Here is a 25182-nt window from a genome sequence, read left to right as displayed (position 1 = left end):
GCACAGGCACCTGTTTTTCCAGGTGATGAGATAAAAACGATCATTCTTAACTACTGAGCATTCCTTAGTAGCTCTTCACATATCAGAGAGAAAATCAGCTTACTTCCAGAGGATTATTCAAAGGAAGAAGAACTACAAAAGTGTATAACACAGGTGTCAGGCTTATAGACAGAATAAGGAATGATCACCTGCATCATTGGGTCTGCTTTTGTGAGCAAGGAGACACCAGATGTTCAGTTTAGAAAAAGGATGCATGGCATACCCCAGGCCACAGAACACTTCCCAGTAATATTGAGAGCAAAATGCAGTAAAAGCGGAAAAGCCAGTATTTCATTTCAGGAGAAACACAGGGTTGACTAGAAGATATATGACCAGTCTCCATATTGATAAGGTATTTGTTGAACAACACATCCAGATGATGAGATCAAGGTATAGCAGGTCCACCAAGTTGCAACAAGCAATGGTGGCATGATTTCTGTCCCTCATACCAATACCGTTAATCTACTATTAAGAAATTAAAAGGGAAAAAATAAGAAAGTTATAAGATGGATAATATTATATGAGCAACAGAAATACTGATAACAGTTATTTTAAAATTCATGTTCCATTTTAACTGACCTACAACTGCACACACTAAAAATACCCAGATGCAAACCAGATGTTTCCGTCTTCTGTTGATTCTAATACAGTTAGAAATGTCATAAATTATATTATTTTAAGTATTAATAAATATGGAATGTACCTGCCAGTCAAATATCCAACAGCAGATGCAGCGTAACAGGCCTATTGAAAATATTGGAATTAATTATACAGTTGTTATTATATACACATTTCATGACATCTTGTACAAAACTTTCAACAACAATACTGAAAATAACAAGTAGAAGTTGCCCTTCATTCCCCATTATAAGGTGTGTTCAGGAAGGTTTATATGAAAAACCTCAAGACTCATCTTCACATTTCAGGCTCCTGTTTTTCCACAATAATAGGAATATTTATAATTTTAAAAGGAGAAACAACTACATAAAAGAAAGATCCTGAAACTAGGGAAGCAAAATTAATAGAACAACATAATGAACATCTGCCTTCTACTGCCTTCTGGACTAACATGCAAGAGGGATTTGCAAGAGCGAGGCAACAAACAGAAACCATTAAAATGACTCATCGTATTTCAGAAATTAAGCAAAAGGCTGAAACCACCCACTGGAAAGATTAGTTAGAAGATTAGGGATTGTCTTTTACAAGCTGAGCTGCTGAAGTACTTTTAACTCCTTTTCTGATTTTCTTAGCTTTAGCTACTTCGGCATTGTAAAGAAAAATTGCACTTTGAATATTTTTCACAAAAGTGAAATACGTGTTAACATAACGCCCTACAATACGTGTTAACATACCTTATTAACAGCATTATTACAGGCGATGTTTTCATGCTCTTCCTGTGTTAACAGTCAACATTTACATACAAAGTTCACCTGGTAAAAATACTATATGTGATCAAGTAGAAGCACAGACACTGATGGGTAACCCAAGAACTCCAAAGGAGTCACAACGACACTGCCAAATCCCTCCCTCATATTCTCATGCTTTTGTCTTGAATTCAGCAAGTTCTAACATTTACTGGAAAAAAGTAAGGTTCTGGCCTTCTAGCCTGCCTCTTTCATTTTGAAAGAGAATTGGGGTTTTGTTTTTTGGTTTTATTTGCATACTATTGTGTTAAGCAGAATAAGTAACAAAAGCTCCTTCTAAAAGTTAACAAAGCTATCAAATATTTTCCTCAAACCTATGAATAATTCTAGGTGACGCACCAATTTAGCAATCTCTGCTTACATCAGTGAAAACACAGACTTACTATAAGGTTTTACACAGAACAAGAAACTGTCTTTAATGTGCTCATGTTCCTACAGATAAAAAGGGTCCAAGAAAAACACGTCGTTTTGTAGAGGAATAATAAGCAGCTCTTATTTCCTTTGCAGCATTAGGATAGAGAACTGTTGAAAACAAACAAACAAAAAACATTGATAAGAAAAATCTCCTCCTTTTCATAGGCCTCTGACATGGAGAAGAAAAATGTCATTAATATTAAAGAATTAGACAACAACTTGATGATGTATCTGTGTGCAAAATTTAGAAATATTTGGAGTGAGTGCTACTAAAAATCTTGTTGATGGAGCTCAAAGCATGGTGTTGAATTTCTGTGGCGATCAGTTTTTAAAACTGAGTGGCAAAATAAAGCAGCACATAGAGTCTGGGTTCATGTACAGTCATTTCCATTACAACTTTTACTGCTTCATTCTGCAAGGAAGCAACATGACTAAATCTATTTGTATTTAGAGAAGACCATAAATAATTTTAAAGGTATACTTAAAATATTTTTGTGCATGTATGAACAGTAACGACCCACTTTACTTGTGAACCTTGCACCCCCACCACTAAAATGTAAGTAATGGCCCTCATGTTATTTGTTAAAGTCACAACACAGTCGATCAGCTGAAACCAGACCCTTATTTTTCTCAGACAGGCAAGAAGGATGTAGCATATAAAATGCCAATGACCACCAAACCCACAATCAGCATTAGGGAGAAACACAGGAGTCCAGATGCAGGCACTGAACTCAATGTTTGCTGCCACTCGTGAGTGCTGGGTTTGAACTGTAGCCAAAGCGGAGGCCAGTTACTCCCACACAAGCAGAAGCACACTAAGCAGGCATTATTTAAATTAGTCTGTTTTCAACTCAGTCATAAGCAAACTAATACAACATTGCTAGTAAACAATGGTTAAGCACTTTTGTAACCGGTGGCCCAAGTTAAAATAGTACTGCCATGCCCAGTAGCAGGCCTGAAGCTCTTATTTAATTGTACCTAATGCTCAGTGTTCCTGTAGTGCTTGAAATCAACTTGATACGAGAACTCGCTGTATAAACCTGAGCTAGTATGTAATGTCTTTTGTTATGTCATACAACTTAAGTGTGGGCCTTGAAAATATGGATGAAAGCAGCAGTCCCAGAATTACAAGCAACTTGCTGACGGCCAACTACTAGTCACTGAAAAAGTGCAACTTTGAGATGTGGGAAGGCACTGTAATTGCTTTAGAAAAAGCAGCAATGGAAAAAAACAGAACAAAAAAACCCCAGATGTGCAACAGGATAAGGTACCTGTCTTAGCCTGGGAAAGCAATAACCATTCAGCACCACAGAGTCTGTATTTCAGGCACAGAGGCCAAAGAGTAAGATCTGTTCAGAGGCTGAAATGTCTTATAAAGAGAGATCTAGAATCTGAGGGGTGGAGAAGAAAGATGTCCCCTTTGGTCCCAGCTTCCCTATTGAAGGGCTCTTGAGCCTGATTCCCTTGACAGGCAGCACCATCAGTGCTAACCCCACAGCACCAGCTCCAGCATATTGTATACTCAGATATGATTATCAAGAAGAGATTATATTGAACATGTAGTGATAGTTATTCCTAAAGAACTAAGCATTAGCAATGTGTGCTGTTAATGAGTGACAACCTAGTAAAGGGGTTTTTTTAAGTTTAAAACTGACCTGGGCGACCAGTCTTCTAAACAATCACAGCAAGCTGTAATTACCCAGGGACAGATGCACAAAACACTCCCCCCACTGTGTTGCAACACAACTATCCAGCGCTCAAGGGGCATATGGGACATGGGTTAAACTGCTTCTAGCAAACTTATGCCATGCCACAGGCCCCAGGAGATTAGCTAATGGATATTGGTAGTACTGTGTAGCTTTTAACATCATGCTTTAATATGGTCTTTCTAGTCAGTTTATTCTGCTGTTTTATGGGCTTTTGCTACATCTGGCCCAGAAATGAGGCAGAAACTCAGTCCAGGAAAAAAAAAAATTGTTTTCATATATCTTAGATCATATACAGCTGCCTTCACCAATAAAGGAAGCAGCTGCATACACACCCTCCACAGCCAGACCACACAACTAATAAACTTGGACAATTAAAACCGTGCCATGTATAAATATTAAGCGTATCTTGGATATACTGTGTATAACCTTTTACCCTCTCCTCTGCCAAGCAATTACTCTATGTCTTCACTGAGGAAAAAGAACAAAACAAAACCCACCAGCAGATATATCTTTGTTCATTATTTTCCATTCCCCAAAGAAGGAAAACCCAGACATTTTGATGTCAAAACAGATCTCCATGTTATTATTATTCCCCTAGAAAAAGTACCTCACCATTTACACAGCAGAATGCTTCTTGACTTTTTCAATCTAACAGAAAAGAGCCCAGTAAAGAGCGATAAATAGGACAGCATCTCATTTGGCACTGCAAAGCCATCTTCTCTGTTAATTACAGACATGAAGAAATTAATTTCAATCATGTTAATAACCAAAGCTAAAACTGGAATACTTGCTAAATGGCCTACAGGAATATAAAGACTGTGTTGAATTCCCAGTCCTTCGAAGGAAACAAATACACCTTTTGAAAATAAATATTTGCCTCTTATGTTACAGATTTTTCCATATGGAGACATGCTTTCCGCTGTAAATTCTCACATTCCAATATAAGGACATAAGGATTAGACTGCAAAATATACAGCTCATGATCACCTGATTTAGGAGAGCTACTATTTTAATACTTTATTCGTGTCTGGGACAATCCACAAAGGCTATGAACTACGTAGTAGAAAACAGAAAAAGAACACTGCTGCAAAATACAGGCACCTAAATACTGTGTAGGTCTAGAACATTCAAAGGAATTATTCATAAAAGTGGTAAATTCTAATTAATAGCATTCATAGACAGGATCCATAAACAAGTTAAAATACAAGAAAAACCTCCCGATAAGATAGAAGTCAAGCAATTTATTTATTTGTTGGCAATTAGCTATGGAAAATTGACAAATGTAGTAGAGCAACTCCGAGTATGGAAAAATTATGATCCCCTTGCTATCAGTCCAATATAGAGACAGCTTGCGTAGCAATCGTTGAAAACGATTTATAAACCTCAGGTCATTATATTAAACCTCAGACCACCTAAGAAACTACCGAATGTTTAAAGAGTTACTAGTGGGGAAAACCAAACAAATCAAGAACCAGTGGCATAACATCAAAATGCTAGTGAGCTTGAGTCTAATTTCTGACACCTAGACAATGAAGCTGAAATATATACAATTAAGACTGACTAAGTGTATGTTTGTGCTTGATTCTGAGTGTTCAGAAGCACGGTAACTTTCTATGGTTTGCTGTTTGGTAAGCTTTTAAAACACAATTAAGAAAAAAGAATACTACTTATTGAAAATAGTCTGGAGAAGTTTATCAGCAGGGAAACTTTTTTCTTTGGGCACTGCTAGAACAGAAAAGAGACAAGGAAAAAAAATCTACCTCTTTAGGCCTGTAGGTCATAACTCCTAATTAAAACATCCTTCTAAGCAAAAAGGAAAGCAGCAGCTAAGAAAGCTCTAAAAAAACGAATTAAAATACTGCCAATTAGAGAGAGAATGATAATATTGTTCTAATTTGGAAGGGAGGACATCAGCAAAATAAAACATTGGTAGAAAAATTTAAGGGAGAAGTAGTTTGGAAAGTCTATAAAAATCTACAGAAAACCAAAAAACCTGGATGAGCCTCCCCCAAAATTGGCAGATAAAATCTCACAATATATTACTTGAAGAAGACAAAATTGATCATTTTTCTTTCTGCAGTAGAATGCTTTGTCCAAAGTATTTTTACCCCTAGTTTCATTCTATCTTCTCTCTCTTATTGAAGAAAGGCATCCAGAAATGAAAGACAAAAAAAAAAAAAAGTTGCAATTCCCTTACGAGAAAAGGAAGGAGCACTTAAAAACGGAAAGGGGAAAAAGAAACACCCAACCAACCCGTGCTTTCCCTTATTTGAGTATGACAATAACTGCTTCTCTACAGGTTCTTCAAAGGAACATTCAGAGAGCATATTCTTCCTGGTAAGAAAATATAAATTAAATTTCACTCCATTGTAAGATAATTAAGAGAAAGATTGGGTCCTACTATAGGTATGTACTTACAGCTTGTTCATTTCTCATTCCTACATATTTTATTCCAATTGCTTGGGCTGCAATTGCAATTTCAGTGACTGGAATGCCAACAATGCCAAACATGTATTTAATATCCTAAAAAGAAAAACGTTAGAAGAAATTAGAATTGTTTCCAGAACGAAATATGACTGAAACACAGTCATGTTAATTATACAGGCAGTCTAAAAGTGAATTGTAACAACATCTGTATTTCCATAAAAGTGCATAGGTCACTGTGGGAACATGCATAATGGCAGGTGGCGTTTGCAGTTTGGTCCTTTGCAGTTGTTCCACTACTTCTAGGCCTCCAAAACCCAGAGCTTCCCCAGCTGCTCAGCCCAGCTTCTGAGGCAACGTGTGTTTTGCTTTTTTAAACTGACCACTTACTTGCAATTTCTCTGCTACAGCATTTTTCAGCAGGTCAACTTTGCTTCTTCTGAAAATTCCATGTATTATTACATGCTCTTGCACTTTCACAGATAAGCATATGAAAAAAGGCCCCAAGAAATAACTGGAATGGTAACCATGAGAAAGAAACTTATAGATTAAAAGACTGCGCTTATGTTCGCTACAATTGAACTACGGTTTTGTGTATCACAGGCCTAACAGAAGGTCTTTCATTAAGACCAGCACTAGTTCAGCAGCATTTCAAGTTCAAGGTCGACACAGACTTTTGATAAGAGTGAAGGTGCAACTGCCACAGGCAGAGGGCGGTCGGCACCACTTGATGGTAACAGAGGTGCCGCTGAGCTCGGGAAGGGGCAAGCTCGTCGGGAAGAAGAAATAAGTGAAGGACCGGGGAAAGCCGCGCAGGAGGCACCACCTCAGGCCTGCCCGCGGCGGCACAGGAACGCGGGGGTCCGAGCCGCTGCGGCGGGACCTCCCTCTCTCCTACAAGGCGAGCCCTCCCCGCCCGCTGTGCCCGCCGCCGGGAGATCGGCAGCGTTGCCCAGGGTGAGTCCGGCTGCGCACACTCGCTGCTCTCCAGCCCGGCGGGAACCCGCGGCCCGGGCGCCCCCCGCGCTGCGTGGCCAGCGGTAACTGTCCCTTCCCGCTCGCCGTAGGGAAGGTCCTTGCCGGTCCCCCACCCTCTTACTTGAGCCTTGAGAGACTCAGCGATGAGCTGGGCCCCGCTGACCGTCTCCCCCTCCGCATCGCTCCCGGGGGCCATCCCGGCTCCGCGCGGCCCCAGCCGTCATGCGAACACGGAAGCGGAGGGAACAAGACCCTAGGCCGAATGTTGGGCGCAGTTGACTGGCACGCCGCCCAGCCAATGAGGCAGCGGAGAGGGGAGGACCAAAGGCCGCAACCATCCACCTCTGACCTCGTTGGCAGGTGACGCGGGGTAGGGCGCGAAGGCTGAAAGGAACCTCCTATTGGCTAGAGGGGGCACAATCAGAGGCCGTGAGGCGCCTACCCTCCCCTCCTTTCCCACGCAGCCACCCGCCCGTGGCGGTGCCGAGCGCGGAGCAGCCGCCGGGGGGCGGGGGCCGTCCGGCGCGTGTTGGTCGCGCCTCGCGACTGCAGGCCGGCCGTTAAACGGCAGCGCCAGCCGCCACGGAGCCGCGCGAGGAGCCCGAATCGGAGCGGCTGGGGCGAGGGGCGGTCGCTGCCGCCCTGCAGCGAGGGGCACGGAGCCGTACAGGTGCGCCCGGCTCCTGTCGGGAGCGGAGTAGGCGGGGACAGCGCTCCGAGCCTCGCCGGGCGGTCGGCCTCAAAGCGGGGCAGGCAGGAGCGGGGTGGTTGCGTGCACTGCCCAGCCCAGGCCACCGTAAGGCTGCGCTGACACAGAGTGGGGCAAAGTACAGAACAGTGTTAGATGAAAATGCCTGACGGCAGCATTCATGAGGACAATTCATTGTGTCCAGTTCTGGGCCCCTCAGTTCCAGAAGGACAGGGAACTGCTGGAGAGAGTCCAGCGCAGGGCAACAAAGATGATTAAGGGAGTGGAGCATCTCCTGTATGAGGAAAGGCTGAGGGAGCTGGGGCTCTTTAGCTTGGAGAAGAGGAGACTGAGGGGTAACCTCATTAATGTTTATAAATATGTAAAGGGTGAGTGTCAGGAGGATGGAGCCAGGCTCTTCTCGGTGACAATTGATAATATAAGGGGCAATGGATATAAACTGGAACACAGGAGGTTCAATTTAAATTTGAGAAGAAACTTCTTCACGGTGAGGGTAACAGAACACTGGAACAGGCTGCCCAGAGACGTTGCGGAGTGTCCTTCTCTGGAGACATTCAAAACCCGTCTGGACGCCTTCCTGTGTAACCTCATCTAGGTGTTCCTGCTCCGGCAGGGGGATTGGACTAGATGCTCTTTTGAGGTCCTTTCCAATTCCTAACATTCTGTGATTCTGTGAGATGCGGGAGTGTAGTGTGAGCCTTCTCCAAAATCCTCAGCAAAGGTTGGTGCACACCATTCTAGCTGGCTCTGCCTGTCTAGGCCATGCCAAACTTGCAGGTGTCCTGGAAGAGACACAGTTGACAGCATGTTCTGCCCCACGGTCTGACTTGTTGTGCTACCGGTGCTACGGTTGTGCTACCGTCGTTAAGCTGAACCACTAATAATGGAAGCATTTGGTTCATCGTCACTCCATCAATAACTTAGAAAGCATAGCTTATGAGCATATAGTGCAGCATATAAAAGCAGCAGACTGGAGAGATGAGTAGAAAAAAACTTGAATTTCACTGTATTTCTACACCTATGTAGGGGCTGTTGTGTTAAACATTCTATATAAAAACTTTTAATTATTTTTTCATAGCAAATTTAATATGTCGCCTAGTAATTATTAGTGTTTATGTTACTACAGCTTAGCAGGCATTTGCTATTAATCACTTAAGAGGCCCCTGACTTGTGCTGTGCTGCCTCTGTTTTTTACAGTCTGTTGGATTCTTCTTAGTATCAAAGTGCTAAGGAGCAGGGTATGTGTTGCTTTTTTCTGTGTCCACATCTATGTATGGTGAGAGTTGTTGAAAAGTGAGTGACGAGGTGCTTTGCTTCACGTTGTACTGAGATTAGATGGTCTGAAAAACTGAATAGGAAAATAGTCTGCAATGTGACTGAGGGAAAACTTGTTTGAATCGGCATCTGAACTTGAACACCAATCTTTTTACCTTTTGTATGGAACTGTAACTAGAATACTGTGACTGCATGACAGTAATACTGCTATGAAATACTATTTGAGTGAGATGATCCTACTGAAGTGTATCTGCCAGGCAAAAGACCACATAAGTCACAGGAAAGGGACAGAAAAAGAGATTAAATTATAAAGCATTTCAGTTCATGAAAATTTCCTTTGAAGTTGTGTCTCAGGTGAGATGACAGCTCTGTAGACCCTGAACAAATTAACTTCAATGAAAGGATTAGATGTGTAGCATTTTCCATTAGGGAAAAAACCCTAGAATGTGGCTGAGACTTATTTGGAGTTTCACAGGCTAAGGGCTTAGTAAACCCTGATGGTATCCTGGTTTTGGCTGGAAAGGTTTCGGTCCCCAAGCCCAGCCTTGGAAATTGTCACAGCTCTCCTTGTTAGAAGCCATCCATTAGATAGCAGGGTTCTGTTGTTTAAACAGTCAAATAGGGGAAAGACAGGGTAAGGATTCTGAGGAATTATTTTAGTTATTAGATTATTTTACTGGGCCCATGTTCAGACAGATGGGATTGTGTAGTTGGATGTTCAGTGCTAAACCTCTTGCGCTTCTGAACGAGGAAGGGATTCAGGTTAGTACTTTGAGTGTTTCTGACCACCAGAAAATAAACTGGCAGAAAAATGAGAATTCTCCAAGCACATCTGTAAAATACAACATTTTGCAGAAGCCTATTACCTGCTAATTTCTTATATTAATGTGTTTTGCTTAGAAGTGAAAAAGACTTTTTCTGATGCATAGTGATTCCATCCTGTGATCTGAAACTCTCCAACTTTTTCCATTGCTAGTAGTCGTGAATTCTAATTACATCTTAGCTGACAGCTCTGTTGAGGAATGGCTGACTAGAACCCATTCCTGTCCTAAATAGGTATTTTAGCTCTGAAGGGCTGACAGAAATAGAAAATATAGTTTTGTCAGTGAGGTGCAACACCAGGTGTTTATTTTCAGTGCTTTCCTTAACTGTGAGATGTTAGAGCGAGATAAGGACTCAGCAAAACCAGTCGATTCAATGTGAATCACGCTAAGCCATTTATTACAGAAACAAGTCTCCTTATATACGTAACTATATTCTAATCACGCGTCCACGCTCCAAGCATGGATTCGCTAAATGAGTATTGTGGGCTGTCCGTGCTCTGGAGTCTCACTGATGATATGTCCGATGATTCACGCCACGCCAGGACCCCGCTGACTGAGGAACGCCCCTCTTTCTCACAGCAGACTCTGCTTCTCCAAGCGGCCTTGAGATTCCTTTGGGCCTGACTAATTCAGCAACAGGTCTTTATCTATCAAGACCCCTCCACACTTCCCCCTTTCTTTTCCTGAATTAGTCAGGCCCCTTAAACCGCACGGTGCATCATTTTTGAAATATACTGCAACATAGAACACGTGATTAACAACATAATTACAATTACATATAATGCAGTTAAACCTTACTTAATAAGATCAAACTACTACCTGCCTATTCTTAAAACCTTAATTCCATTATAACAACCTTATCAACACACTATTTTAATAGATTCAAAATAACCAGACAAGTTAATACAATATATTCTCTTAAATTCCTAAAAGATCTATAACTGCGCAGTTTGTAGGGTAACGTACTTAATACCATCAACATATACTAATAATTGAATTAATATCTTAAAAGTTATCTTAACCTATTTAAAAGATCAATAGCTTAACCTTAATATCCCTTCTAAAACTTTATCAGTTGCTAAACTTAGATTACTATGGTAGAGATATCTCATAATTTTACCTTATCTATGCATTAACTATCTAATCATAATATCACCCTTTTGGATCTCCTGCTGATTGTTCAAATTGCCATTCTCCACAGAAAGTACACCACCTGCTTGCTAATAGGCTTCTAGACCACCAGGTCTGCGAGCATCTGTAACACTGAATTAGGATCCATGGTTTACATCTGAATCAGTCCTCACAACTTATCTCCCTCCTGTGCATCCGTTGAATCTTTGTTGAATCCACTTCAATCCTCGGCCTGTAATGACACAAACATAACCTTTTCCCCAGGTTATCAATTGATGTGGCTTTTTCCATTGACTAGTGATTTGACCATAACTAATGTAGGTTCTTTCTGATTTAGCATGGTTTTGGGTCATACTTGCAAAGTATTTCATCACATACAATGCTTTTGACAATTGGTATTGTGGTGTTTCCCCTACTTCCCCCCTTCTTTTTTAAAACAAACAAACAAACAAAAAAAGGTTCAGAACCAGATACGTGTGTTAGATCTTGACTATGTACTCAAAGTCACAAATCAAATTTAGAGGTTCCTCCTTAAAAGCTCTAAGTAATTTAAAGCTGTGCCAAGTTCTGCTAATTGGGTTGAACCTTCAGTAATTTTTACAGAATGATGCCAATTGTTATCTTTATGCCAAACCACTACAGCTTTATGAGACTTCCCAGAATCATCAACAAAAACTTTGCAAGTATGTAAGATCAGACCAAATACAAGTATGGCCTATGACCTGATGTTAAAGACTTGCAGGTTCTGCAGCAATTTACATTTATGCGTGCCAAAAGCTGTGCTGTTAAGAAAACCAGCTAGTGCAATTTATAAAGACATAGATTACAAATAAAAAAATCAGAATTAAATTTCACAAATGGTACATATATGACAAAAGGATCATGGCCTATTAAGACTTAAATTCATTCCCTGCATTTTCTTGATCAGAGTGACAATTGGTATATAACAGTCAGTATATCAGTTTGCTAGCAATCTCATCATACTGTCCCACAATAGCCACAGGTTGTTTCTATGTTGTAGCTATAGACAAATCTGCAAGTCCAATCGAATGCAGTCAGCCTGTAAGGTTGTCGTAAATTCATTCCTCAAAGTTTCTAACTCCATTTTGGCTGTCATATTTATTGGATATTGTTTTCCCTTACCGGATCGAAGTCCTGTTTCAGATCTATCAGTGTAGAATTTGCTTTATTGAAACATTGGCTGTTAATACTAGTGGAAATACAGCATTTGAAATTTCCTTGGAGATTTCTCACTTGCAGCAAGCAGATCTGCACCATCCCAGCAGCTTCTTGTAGGCCATGCAACTAAACAGAATTCTCAGAAAACGTTATTTGAGCTTAATTTACTTAACAAATCTTAACCTAAGAGAGTTATAGGACTTTCTGGTAACTATAAGAATTTATGTATTAAAACTTAGTTCCAAATTTGGCATTCCATTGGTCTCAAAAAATGGCCTTTCTTTCGTTCTCTCCCATGACCTCAAAAGCTAGCATGGTGAATTTACTAAGAAGTCTCTTACAACTAATTACCACAGAATAAGTCTATCAACAAATTTTTGGTTTAATTTTCCAGTTTCATTAGAACTATGGGTCTGCTAAGGATGCCTTTAAACTTCACCCTCGGACTGCTCCATTCAGTATTACATCGCTGCAGTAGGGGGGAGAGAAAACCCCCCTTTCACTGCTTTAAAAGCAGGCAGCCAGGTTTTTCCATTTTTGTTTTTCTTTCTCTTCGTGCTGCAGTTTAGAGATAACCAAGGTCACGCAGCTGGCATAATGGCTGGTACGAAGTGGGAGGCTCTGGGAAACTTCTCAGTTACAATGAGCTGCACACAGGCCTGGGATGTTTTGGTCTTTTGTTTTCCCATTTCATTCCAGCCATAATACACTTTATATGCAATTTCAAGTAGCTCAACAATAGTTACATTCCTTAGCTCCATTTACCTTTTACAATTTAGAGATGTCAAAAAACAGTATAAACCAGTATAATAAACATCAATCCATTATTCTATTTTCTTAAATCTAAATCAGTTAATATTCTAGCAACTTTTAAATACAACCTCTTCTAAATTCACATTTATCATAGCATTTTAACAATTTAAATGCTTTTCTAACAATATAAGCAGTTACTCTAATGTGTAAGGATGCATCCTAATGGGGAGCAAGGTGGAATTTTAGCAGTGGAACCGGTTCCCATTTTGGAATTATCTCCCCAGAAAAGATTCTTTTGGTACCAAATATGAATATGCAAACCAAAATACTGAGCTCAGATGTGAAAACCAAATACCCAGTTCAAATATGCAGATGGATCACAGTCACACTAATTTAAGACAATATCTCAATTTTTGCATTGCACCTTTGGGCCGCTCACTGCTCAGCCAGGTGGAGGTACCTCTGGGTCTCCCTGACAAAACAGGTCAGTGGCGCCGGAGCCCATCGGCCCCCCCGCCGGACTGAGCTTTTTTTTGCTTTGTTTTGTTTTCAGTGTCTCATCTGGTGCGCTACAACTGTTGTTCCAAAACCTGGATTCTTTACTTGATGTGCGTACGAAAAAGCCAAATTTAGTGCACCGACATGAGACACAGCCTGTCACAGAGTTGCGCAAGTCTGAATGCTGGAATAAAGCTAGCATGCTGGAGAGAAAAATAACAGCTACCACACGCAAAATTTTACGATCACGTTCACGCAGTAAAGAATTAAATTACTCATGATCTTCTGAATTATCACAAAATGCATGTTTTGAGTCAACGGATTCTCATGATTTAACAGGCTGTGAACTTATCATATCATATAGCACAGACCTACCAAAATTGCAACATACTTAAACAGATACCCACAAAGAAAACAGGTTAATAAGGAAAGCATCTTGCAGACTCTAACAAGTTTGCTGTGACCTGTGTGTTATCAGTTAACTCTCTCTCAGCTGTCTGAAATGATTTAATGATCTCTTGTAGGGATTTACTTTGCTCCACTCTTCTCGCCCTAAAAACAACATTAATTGCAACAAGGTGTTATACTTTAAGATTCTATTCCCCGGACACTATTCCCAATCATTTAACTTATGCCGCAACCACCACTAATTACAATGTTTTACAAGATCTTCCTTCCTTATAATTCCGAGTGCTTTCCCAAGTTTTAAAACACCTCCCAATACTGATTTTTTAGGAACACAACTGAAAACAATTATTCCTGACCCCATCTTGCAAGTAAAAACCTTGAGAATAGGGAGGGAGGGAGGGGGAGAGAGGGGAAGGGGGGGGAATGCACAGGCCTGCTTGAAAACAATTAACTCACATTCCTGACAAGCTGCTTGATTTTCAGAGAGGCAATACACAGGAGCACATAATATGTACTGTAAAACTCACAAATAACATGTTGATAGCAAACATTAGCATTCTCTACTGCTAATTTAAACACCCGTGCTTCCTTAGCTTCTAAGTTTTCAACCTGCTTACTGATGGCCTCTTGAAGATAGTCAATAAATTGCATGTAATTCTCATTGGGACACTGATTAACAGTTGCAAATTATTTGGCTGCTTTGTTGGTTTCAGACACCTCTCTCATAGCTTGATATGCAAGATCTGTTGACTACCTCAGGATTTCAGAAATTTATCGTGTCTGTAGCTGTGGTGTGTCAGTTAGTGTCTCTTCCAGGAGTTGTGGGATACCTGCCCCTTTCAAAGAATCCGCATTGTTCTGTCCTAAACGATCTATAGCTGTTACCTTTCACAGAGTTCTTTTGCCCAGTTCTCATCCGGCGACTCCTTCTGCTCTTTTGTAGGAGTTAGAGGGTTGAAAGACAGTAAAAGCAGATTGGTAAAAGGACTGATAGTACACTTGTTTACGACTTTAGCATTCTCATCTGTCACAGGTTCTTTGAGCAAGTTGTCTGACTCCAATCCTCTGGACTTGCTGTTCTCACCAGGGTTAGATGACGGTACAGGAGGCCACCCGCTCGGCATTTTTCCTCCCCCCGCCCCAGACTGCTGTATCATCGGGGGGACGGCACAACGGGGGATGGAGTGGGGAGGGGGTCAAAAAACACGATCCGGGTAAACTTCACAGTCATTTTTAGGTTTGTTATCAGGCTGCAACGCTGGAAAAATTCTGGCAACGGTAGCCCGCTTGGCCTTAAAGTCTTTTAAGGTGGAAATTTTAAGCTTCTATGTAGTCACTAATGATTTAGTTTCTTTATCATCTCCATTGCTGACCTTATTCCATAATTTCTGCCCTTTATCATCCCAAAGTTAACATTTATAAGCCTTCTCGTTTTCTCCCGGGTAGCCATTAATTCTGTACCGAATTAATAGTCTACATATGTTACTTTCTTCTTATTAAAGTCCTCTCATAGAGAGAATAGGCAGGAGGAGTTTAACTATAACTTCTTCCTCGAGGATATATTTTGCTCCATAACTTCATTCTCCCCTCCTCCCGCTCCCAGCCGCTCACCCTTTTACGGTGACTTCTTCAATTAACGCGGAGCGTCCGTACACTCCGCCCGGTTTTCAGTCCAGCTGATCCGCCTCCGGCTGGGCCTGCTCTAGGCTTTTCCCCAACTTCAGTGGTACGCCGTTCAGAGTATCACGTCGGGGTCACCATTTGTTAGAGCGAGATAAGGACTCAGCAAAACCAGTCGATTCAATGTGAATCACGCTAAGCCATTTATTACAGAAACAAGTCTCCTTATATACGTAACTATATTCTAATCACGCGTCCACGCTCCAAGCATGGATTCGCTAAATGAGTATTGTGGGCTGTCCGTGCTCTGGAGTCTCACTGATGATATGTCCGATGATTCACGCCACGCCAGGACCCCGCTGACTGAGGAACGCCCCTCTTTCTCACAGCAGACTCTGCTTCCCCAAGCGGCCTTGAGATTCCTTTGGGCCTGACTAATTCAGCAACAGGTCTTTATCTATCAAGACCCCTCCACAGTGAGAGGCTTCCCACCTCTCCTCTCCCTCCTCTGCTACTGCTTTATATCTTCATGTGCATCTTGGTGTTTCATTTGCAAAGCTGAGCTGCATAGAACAGAGTAGGATCCACTGTTCTTGCTGTGCATTGCTGAATCACTTCCCCCATAAGTACCGAGTGTTTTGCTCAAGGTGGAGGACAGCAAGGGTAACTTATTGTACATCACTTCTTGAAACTATTTATATAAATGGAGTATCTTTAATACAGCTGTTTACAGAGATGCCAAGGCTTTATTCTGTTTTTATTGTGCTTTAGGTAACTTAAATTTACCCTTGAAGGCAGGAACATATGGACAAATTGGCAAACTAAAGCTCAAGAAAATATGAATATGTAGTTGAGCTTAGCAGCGTCTAACAGCTAAGTTACTCTTGGACCGTTATAAGTGTTATTCAATATTAAAACTTTCTGGTTGAGCAAACAAGTCTTCTGCTTACCATGGGCACTAAGGTAATTATTTTCCTGTCCTATATGGGATTGGGTTGCTATCAAACCAGTGTTGCAAATAGCGTATGGAACTCATGGAAGCAAACAGGTGGTTTAAACTAAGATAGTACTTAATAAATGTTTTTTGATGAGCTTTCTTCACACTTTAATTTGTTCATTGTTAAATACTAAACCAGTTGATGTTTAGACAAAAAAAAAAAAAAAAAGCACAGTATTGAGGATTGCTTATTAGCTGCTTTTCATTCTGGAATTTAAGAAAATAGATATTTTAAGTTAACTTGCTGTAGACCTTTTTTAGGTACAAAACTACATTTAATATGAATAAAAATGGAATTAGTTTAAAATTTATCTTTTCTTCCTGCTGAACTCCTGATAAGAACTAGAGAAGGCTCTTCTGCATGTGTCTTTCAGTCTGTATTCGCTTCAGAAAAATTCAGGGAGTTGTGGATCACAAAGACTGAAAAAGCGCTAAGAGTGTTTTGGAACATATGGGTTTTTTTTTGGGTAAGAGTTACCAAAGAGAAAATACAATTTAGAAGGTCAGTAACTGAACTTGAAGACTCGGGGCTATCAATATATAGTAGCATCAAGCCATGTCTCCTGCATGCTCTTTCAACTTCACTGATACTCAAGATTTAATTCCTTAATGATACTAATAACACTCTGGTGACAAATACATAAATCTCATATTGTGAAAATAACTCTGAATTATGTGGTATATCTGCAGTACTTCTTAAGCATTGCACAGCCACTGACTGTTTCAGCCAGTCCTTTTTCTGTAGAAGTAACTATTTTCCTGACTTGGGAAGTCAAAAGGCTACATGGGGAGCCCATATTGGAGAGAGTGCCCCAGCCTTCCGGACTCACTAATTCTCCATTTCTTTCAAAGAAAAACTTGGTATTGCAAATTTTCTGCATTTTTGCTTTATTGTTGTTACTATGAAAGCATTTTTAACCTTACATATCTGCCCTATGTAGGAGTGATGCAGACTTGAATTGCACTCTAACATTGTTATACATGTTGAAAAAAGACACACTGTATGAGACAAATTAGTCTGTTACATATGTGGAATTGGAATAGAGTGAATTCATAAGGAGAGGCATTTTTGTGATAGAAAGATAAATGCAGAAGTAGTGTCTAGCATAATTCTTTTGGCAATTGTATTTTTCTGTATTGATAAGTTCTGTTTCTACTTGACTATTAAATAGAGTGTCTAAATAATTTTAGGAAGTGCTACTTTTAAATACATGCCGCATCACCAAGTGGCAGAGAAACTGCACATTTGTGAGCTGCATTTAACTTTTCCCAAATATGTTTTGATATATAGTGCAATACTCTATAAATGAATGCTGAAATTAATTGTAAAGGGAGACCAAGCAAGAACAGTAGAACTATATATGAAGCAAAAATGCTTTTAAACAGGACACAGTTATTTAAAGCACTGACGTAGATAAATTTAAGGTTTAGAAACAATATGCACATGGTTGTTCAGGAATTTAAAACCCACACACTTAGTTCAAACACTGTTAAGAGTCTCAGTTACAGTCTGTATTTTATCATCAATTTAAATTCCTGGCACTGTTTGTTGCTCAAGCTCCCTTCTCTCCTGTTTTTGTTTGTTCTCTAGATTGATGCCATACACCATGGTAGAACTGTGCTGGAAGCTGTCCATCTGCTTTTTTTGCTATCAAGTTGTCTCAGGAAGAGTTACTAGAGAGGGACACTATGTGGCTGCTGTGTATGAACACGAATCCATCCTGAGCCCTAACCCGACAGCCCTGGTTGATCGACAGTCTGCGCTGGAGCTCATGGGCAGAAACCTCGACATTTATGAACAGCAAGTACTGGCTGCTGCAAGGCAGGTATGCAGTAGCTTAGCAGCAGTTGTGTGTGTCCTATGTATATATAGAGTAAGTGCTATTTGAGGATAATCTTTCACATTTGTGTTCCCAGGCAACTAAAGCCATATTTATATACATAACTATGGTCTGTTTTTTCAGACATTCTGACCTGCCAGCAGCTCTGAAAAAAACCTGGCCAATTAGCACCTCGCCTGTCTACAGTTATTCCAAGCTCAGAAAAAAAAGCCTATAGTTATTTAGTATAGGGAAATTAATTTTCTATTTTGGTCTGAATACCTAGCTCTTTTCTGTTTTCTTAAATGGAATGTTTTTATTAAGAGATTTTCTTACAGGCAGCTGTCTTTTGGTTTGATTTTATTCCAGTGCTCTCAATGGAAATTCATGAATGTTTCTAAAAACTAAGGAAGTTACATGCTTTGGAAATGAATGTTCCACCATTAACAACTTTGTGGAAGTAAAGTTTTCCATTTGTTTCTCCTACCCTCCATGGAATGGTTCTCAGCCTAAATATGTTTAGGGGAGTGAGACTACTATTTCTGGCTGCACTTATGCCCATCCTCCTTTCCTTCCCTCCCCAAGAAAACTCAAAGCTGGTTCTAGTCAGAGTAATCAGGTATTACTGTCCCTAGGCAGAGAAGAATTGACTTGCAGGTTTCACAAATCTGTTGTTCCGGAACAGAAGGATTACCATGAAAACATGTCATGAAGTCATAAAAACATGACTTCATGACTTTTTTTTTTTTTTTTTTTTGGTGACGTTCAGATGTCTGGGCATCACAGTCCAGAAGCATAATAGCTATTTTTGTGCAATAATGCATCCAAGCCATGTAAATTATCTCACAGATAATGCATTTGAACTGACTTTTAAAAAATCAGAGGAATTTGAGTGACTGATGCTGCATCTGATGTGAAAGAGGTCCACCCCATTTTTAGGAACCAGCCTAGCTCTGACATGGCTACATTTCCACCAGAATCTGCATTGCTTCCACAATCAAGCTGTTTCTGAAAAATACTCTCAGTACCCTATATACCTGGTCAAGGTGTATAGCCAGGACTGAGCGATGCTGCATCTTTGACAGAGCTCATCTGCAAATAGCATAATTCTGAAAAAAAATAAAATTAAGACAAATTTTAACATCATCAGTCTCTAACCTGAATGATGCCATTCTCATGACTCGTGAATGGAGAATACTTTTGGTAGCGTTTTTGGATTAAGTCTGCTCTTATTTGCATTCCCTTAAAATCATGTCAAATAGGCTATTTTTCAAGCTAAAGGTATGTGTCAGGTTAAATAAGCTTTTTTTTGTACACATAATTACTATGAACTCGAAGAAAATATAATTTCAAACTACAGTCTTGTCAAAACATACTTGAGTTATCCTTAGCTTTCTTTAGCTCTTTTTACCCATAAGATTCCCTTTTTCCCTTTTGTATTCAGGTTGGTTTTGCTTTGCCTACAAAACATGTCTTTGTTTTACATTTAGGGGGCACAGATCATTGTTTTTCCTGAAGATGGAATCCATGGCTTCAACTTCACCAGAAACTCCATTTATCCTTACTTAGATTTCGTTCTGCATTCACAGTCTGTGAAGTGGAATCCATGCAGAGAGCCATATTTGTTCAACGACACAGAGGTAATGGAGTGATTTCTGCAGAGAGATGAAATAACTGAATGCTACATTTGTGCTTCAAGTGGGAAACTAGTTCTAGTAGTTTTGCTTAGGGAAGTAAGCAACAAGTTTAACAACTTTTAGCATCAGATTATCTTTTTCATGGACTCTCAGTTTATGCTGGTTACATTCTTAACAGTGGAGGGTTTTAGACACATACATCACAGAATCACAGAATGTTAGGGATTGGAAGGGACTTCAAAAGATCATCTAGTCCAATCCCCCTGCCAGAACTGGAACACTTAGATGAGGCTACACAAGAAGGTGTCCAGGTGGGTTTTGAATGTCTCCAGAGTAGGAGGCTCCACAACCTCCCTGGGCAGCCTGTTCCAGTGTTTTGTTACCCTCACCGTGAAGAAGTTTCTTCTCAAATTTAAATGGAACCTCCTGTGTTCCAGTTTATACCCATTGCCCCTTGTCCTACTGTTGGATGTCACTGAGAAGAGCCTGGCTGCACCCTCGTGACACTCACCGTTTATATATTTGTAAACATTAATGAGGTCACCCTTCAGTCTCCTCTTCTCCAAGCTCCCTCAGCCTTTCCTCATAAGGGAGATGCTACACTCCCTTACTCACCTTCGTTGCCCTGCGCTGGACTCTCTCCAGCAGTTCCCTGTCCTTCTTGAACTGAGGGGCCCAGAACTGGACACAATATTACAGATGTGGTCTCACCAGGGCAGAGTAGAGGGAAAGGAGGACCTCTCTGGACCTACTAACCACCCCCCTTCTAATCCACCCCAGGATGCCATTGGCCTTCCTGGCCACAAGGGCACAGTGCTGGCTCATGGTCATCCTGCTGTCCACCAGGACCCCCAGGTCCCTTTCCGCTACGCTGCTCTCTAATAGGTCATTCCCCAACTTATATTGGAACCTGGGGTTGTTCCTACCCAGATGCAATACTCTACACTTGCCCTTGTTATATTTCATTAAATTTTTCCCCGCCCAACTCTCCAGCCTGTCCAGGTCTCGCTGGATGGCAGCACAGCCTTCTGGCGTGTCAGCCATTCCTCCCAGCTTGGTGTCATCACCAAACTTGCTGATAGTACACTCTATTCCCTCGTCCAAATCATTGATGAATATATTGAATAATACAGGCCCCAGTACTGACCCCTGAGGCACTCCACTGGATACAGGCCTCCAACTAGACTCCACCCCATTGACCACAACTCTCTGGCTTATTCCCTTCAGCCAGTTTGCAGTCCACCTCACTACTTGGTCGTCCAGACTGCACTCCCTCTCTTTAGCTATATGCAAGAACATCACCTGAATTTGTCATCTCCTACTCCTCCCCAACCTATGGAATGGTAATTACCCTCTAATAAGATACAACGTAGCAGAAGAGGAGGCTGAGGGCAGACCTCGTTGTGGTCTACAGCTTCCTCACAAGGGGAGGAGGAGGGGCAGGTACCGATCTCTCTGGCATCCAATGATAGGACCTGGGAAAATAACAGGAAGATGTGCCAGGGCAGGTTTAGGTTGGACATTAGGAAAAGGTTCTTCACCCAGAGGATGCTGGAGCACTGGAACAGGCTCCCTAGGGAGGTGTCACAGCCCCAAGCCTGACAGTGTTCAAGAAGAGACTGGACAACACCCTCAGACACATGGTGTGAATCTTGGGATTGTCCTATGCAGGGATAGGAGTTGGACTCGATGATCCTTGTGGGTCTCTTCCAACTCAGGACATTCTGTGATTCTTTAATCTTCACTTTTGATGCATGCTTGTTACTCAGTTTTAATGACTTAATGACAGAACATTCTGACTCAGTGATTGTGTGTAAAATGATTAGCACAAGTAACAGGACTTGACCTGCTATGATGTAATAGAAGTCACAGCTTAGCACAGACCAAGTGCAGTTACAGAAGATGTGACCTGCAGATCACAAGAATAGTATTTTCATTGACTGTTCTGAACCTGAAGTGAAAATAACCAAGCTTACTAATAAGAACTATTTATTTTTATTAGCATTACTATGCTATAATATAATGAAAGCAATCATGCATGTGCTTACTAAGCAGAATTTCTGTGCAAACGTGAAATAAAGTTGTAAATGGTGACATAGAAACATCCCAGTAACACTGTACTCTGTAACTTTTTGTATTTCTTTTCTGTAATTATACAAAGTCTGTCGATTTACATCTCTGCTTCCCTCAGTTGTAGCTAGTAATCACCTTAGAATAAAAAAATACAGTAAAAACATCTAGTTGCAGAAACAGGCCATTGCAGGTGCAAATGATCGTTATTAGACATTTGCTGTTCAAAAGGCACACACAGATCAGTTATGCTGCCTTCTCAAAATTTTCAGTTGACTTAAAGCTATTGGTGCTCCTGTAACAGTCAGAAGTTTCTGAAAATTATTGTCCTAGAAATAGAGAGATTTACTTACTTACTTGCTTCTCAGGAAATAAAACCCAGATAAATTTTTTCACTGCTATTTTGACATAAATATCTGAAATACTTTTCAGTCATCACAAAATCATCAGTATTTTTAAAGTTTACAGGTACAGTCAAATGTGTTACATTTCCCATTGAAAATAATCATTTGAAAAGTATTAAATATAATATCTTATGGCTGCTTAAGTAAAATTTATCCCCCCATATTCTGAAGTGCTTACATTTCCCCGTACTGTGTTCTTCAGGTTCTTCAGCGTCTGAGCTGCATGGCACTGAAGAACAAAATATTCCTTGTGGCAAACTTAGGAACTAAGCAGCCCTGTGAGCCCACTGATCCTCAGTGTCCATCTGATGGGAGATACCAGTTCAATACCAACGTGGCGTTCAACGATGACGGTACGCTGGTAGCCACCTATCGCAAACACAACTTATATTTTGAATACGCTTTTGATACCCCGCCAGAGCCTGACTATAAATTCTTTGATACCCCCTTTGCAGGCAAATTTGGTATGTTCACTTGCTTTGATATACTCTTTTTTGAGCCTGCAGTGAACCTCATCAGACAATACAATTTGAAACAAGTTGTATATCCAACTGCCTGGATGAACCAGCTCCCACTCCTCTCTGCTGTAGAATTTCAGCAGGCTTTTGCAACAGCTTTCAACGTCAATATTTTAGCAGCTAATATCCACCACCCTACCTTGGGCATGACAGGAAGTGGGATATACACTCCAGTCAAATCCTACATCTACCATAACATGGAAAGTTACGGTGGCAAGCTCATAGTAGCAGAAATTCCTGTGATTACCGCAGATTATGACACGAATTTGGAGGGTAATGAAAGATTCAGAGACAACTTACACGACTCATGCAAGACTTCTACAAGTGGCTCAATGGATGATCAAGTTTGTTTTAAGGAAGGAGAAGAGATCCCTGGCAGAGTATCAGGAAAAGGAAATGAACAGTTACCTCCCATATTTTATGCAGAAATGATGTATGACAACTTTACTTTTGTTCCTGTATGGGGGGAAAAAGGAGAGGTCCATGTTTGTGCCAATAACCTTTGTTGTTACTTAAATTACCGGAGAACTGTGTTAACTGATGAATTGTATGCTTTGGGAGTTTTTGATGGGCTCCATACAGTGCATGGCACATACTATGTCCAGGCCTGTGCATTAGTAAAGTGTGGTGGTCTCAGCTTTAGCACTTGTGGCCAGGAGGTTACAGATGCCACTGCTGTGATAGATTTCCAGCTATGGGGAAATATGAGTACCCCTTATATCTTTCCTTTACTGCTGACATCTGGTATTACCTTGGACTTCGCTGATCACATGGGCTGGAAAAACAACCACTATTTCATGAGCAAAAATAGAACATCTTCTGGCCTACTGACAGCTGCTCTATATGGACGATGGTATGAAAAGGACTGAATCAGAAAACAACTGCTTGTATGTTCAGGGTATGTATCTTAACAAAAGTTGAACATCTGTACTTCCTAGAGCTTCAGGTGGGTGTTTTACATGAGTGACTGATTAGATTCCACATTGAAATTATAAGCAAAGCACTTAAAATTTCAATGTGGAATCTAATCAGTCACTCATGCCTAAGAGGCTGTAAGTACAGGCTGTACCTTGGTAGCTTATGTCCTACCAGAAGTAAAAGAACTGCCTTGCAAAGATAAAGGCTTGTTGTCATGTGTTGAGGTGTTTTATATTGCGAAAATAACAATTCTCATTTCAACTGAATTTGTTCCTTTTAATTTAATCCTTTGGTTTTGGGGGGTATATAAAAAAAATGGAATGGAAAACCATTGCAAAAGGAAGAAAAATAGGAAAGGGGACAATGACACAAATACCATGCTTGACACGCAGGGACATACATACATACATACGTAAGTAAGTAAGTATATAGCTTGTAGATGGTGAGGCTCTGATTTCTGGTTAGAGCGCTGTGATTGATTTTTTTTCTTAGTGTCAAAAACTCCTGGCTGAAGACTGGCCACTCAGTTGTCTGTTATTCTGTTAGAAAACTCAGTGAGTTTTCTCGTACACTTTTAACAGTAAGTGAATGTTGCAGCTGTGAGCATCTATGGAACAGCCAGTCCGGGGAAGAGGATATCAGATGATTGTGAAAAACTAGACTGCATTAAGACACAGTTTCCAGCCTACTGTGCAAGGAATTATGTTTTAAAAAAAGCAGCAATGAATATCAATTACTATGTTATGTACTGTTTAAGTACTTTAACTTTTCCTGTTTAAAAGAGAGGTCATTTCAAGACTGTTTTGACTTTCCGCCATCTTACACATTGTCCATAAATTAATTCAACAAGAGCTATGAAAAGCACATAACGAACTGTGGGACAGCAAGGTTTTTACATAAATACTTTGTGTGCCAGATGGCAGGTTCCTGCTGCTAAATGAGTAAAACACACCGTTCATTCCAGAGCAATCACTAGATCGAGTGTTATAACTACTGAACTATGGTGACAAACTGTTCTGTTGCAGAGAATATTCAAAGGATATTAATTTGGAGTTAAATTCCGAAAAGATAATTTATTGTCTAGTGTTACAATTCTGTGTGGTCTTACAGGCCATTATGACTTTATCTGCGTAATAGCTGCTGAGTAACAGAATAAACACAACCGTTCCTTTGGTGAGTCCTTGTGTTCCAGTTGCTCAGTCTGTTGGTTGCATTCCAGTGGCCGGGAGGAGCAGTGAGGAGCAGAGCGCTCACAGGAAAGCTGCAAGTCTCTGTTTTGGTGGTCCAAGTCACTTCTGAAATATGTTCAAACTGAAACCACTATGGCAGCTACAAGTGTGTGTACTGAAAGGTGCTCAATAAGCTCCTCCTTTGAATCACCACACTTTCTAGTTTCAGAAAGAAAATAACCAATAAATTGCTGAATTTCTACA

The 25182-nt window shown here is 40.6% G+C and overlaps 2 protein-coding genes across 4 annotated transcripts in view; one reads left to right on the top strand and one right to left on the bottom strand.

Moving 5' to 3' along the window:
• Positions 1-7246, bottom strand: part of HACL1 (2-hydroxyacyl-CoA lyase 1) — a 24220-nt gene extending 16974 nt beyond the window's left edge. Inside the window, exons 1-3 of the mRNA XM_082045055.1 lie at positions 7110-7246; positions 6005-6109; positions 743-783 (exon numbers count right to left, since the gene is read on the bottom strand). Of these exons, the coding sequence (XP_081901181.1) occupies positions 743-783; positions 6005-6109; positions 7110-7184 (221 nt within the window). The 5' untranslated portion in view covers positions 7185-7246. The remainder of the gene's footprint in view (positions 1-742; positions 784-6004; positions 6110-7109) is intronic.
• BTD (biotinidase) lies at positions 6497-25182 on the top strand. 3 transcript variants are annotated; one of them, XM_082045057.1, is made up of 4 exons: positions 6497-6967; positions 17974-18208; positions 19693-19842; positions 22516-25182. In XM_082045057.1, exons 2-4 carry the CDS (start codon positions 17978-17980, stop codon positions 23698-23700), a joined length of 1566 nt encoding a protein of 521 aa, XP_081901183.1. In that variant the 5' UTR covers positions 6497-6967; positions 17974-17977; the 3' UTR covers positions 23701-25182. The 3 variants fall into 3 exon arrangements, with proteins under 3 accessions (XP_081901183.1, XP_081901184.1, XP_081901182.1); XM_082045058.1 differs by lacking the exon at positions 6497-6967 and adding an exon at positions 7227-7348; XM_082045056.1 differs by lacking the exon at positions 6497-6967 and adding an exon at positions 7462-7658.

This window comes from Streptopelia decaocto, assembly GCF_964273445.1.
Source record: "Streptopelia decaocto genome assembly, chromosome: 2".
NCBI lineage: Eukaryota > Metazoa > Chordata > Aves > Columbiformes > Columbidae > Streptopelia > Streptopelia decaocto.
This window is presented reverse-complemented; position numbering and strand designations above follow the sequence as displayed.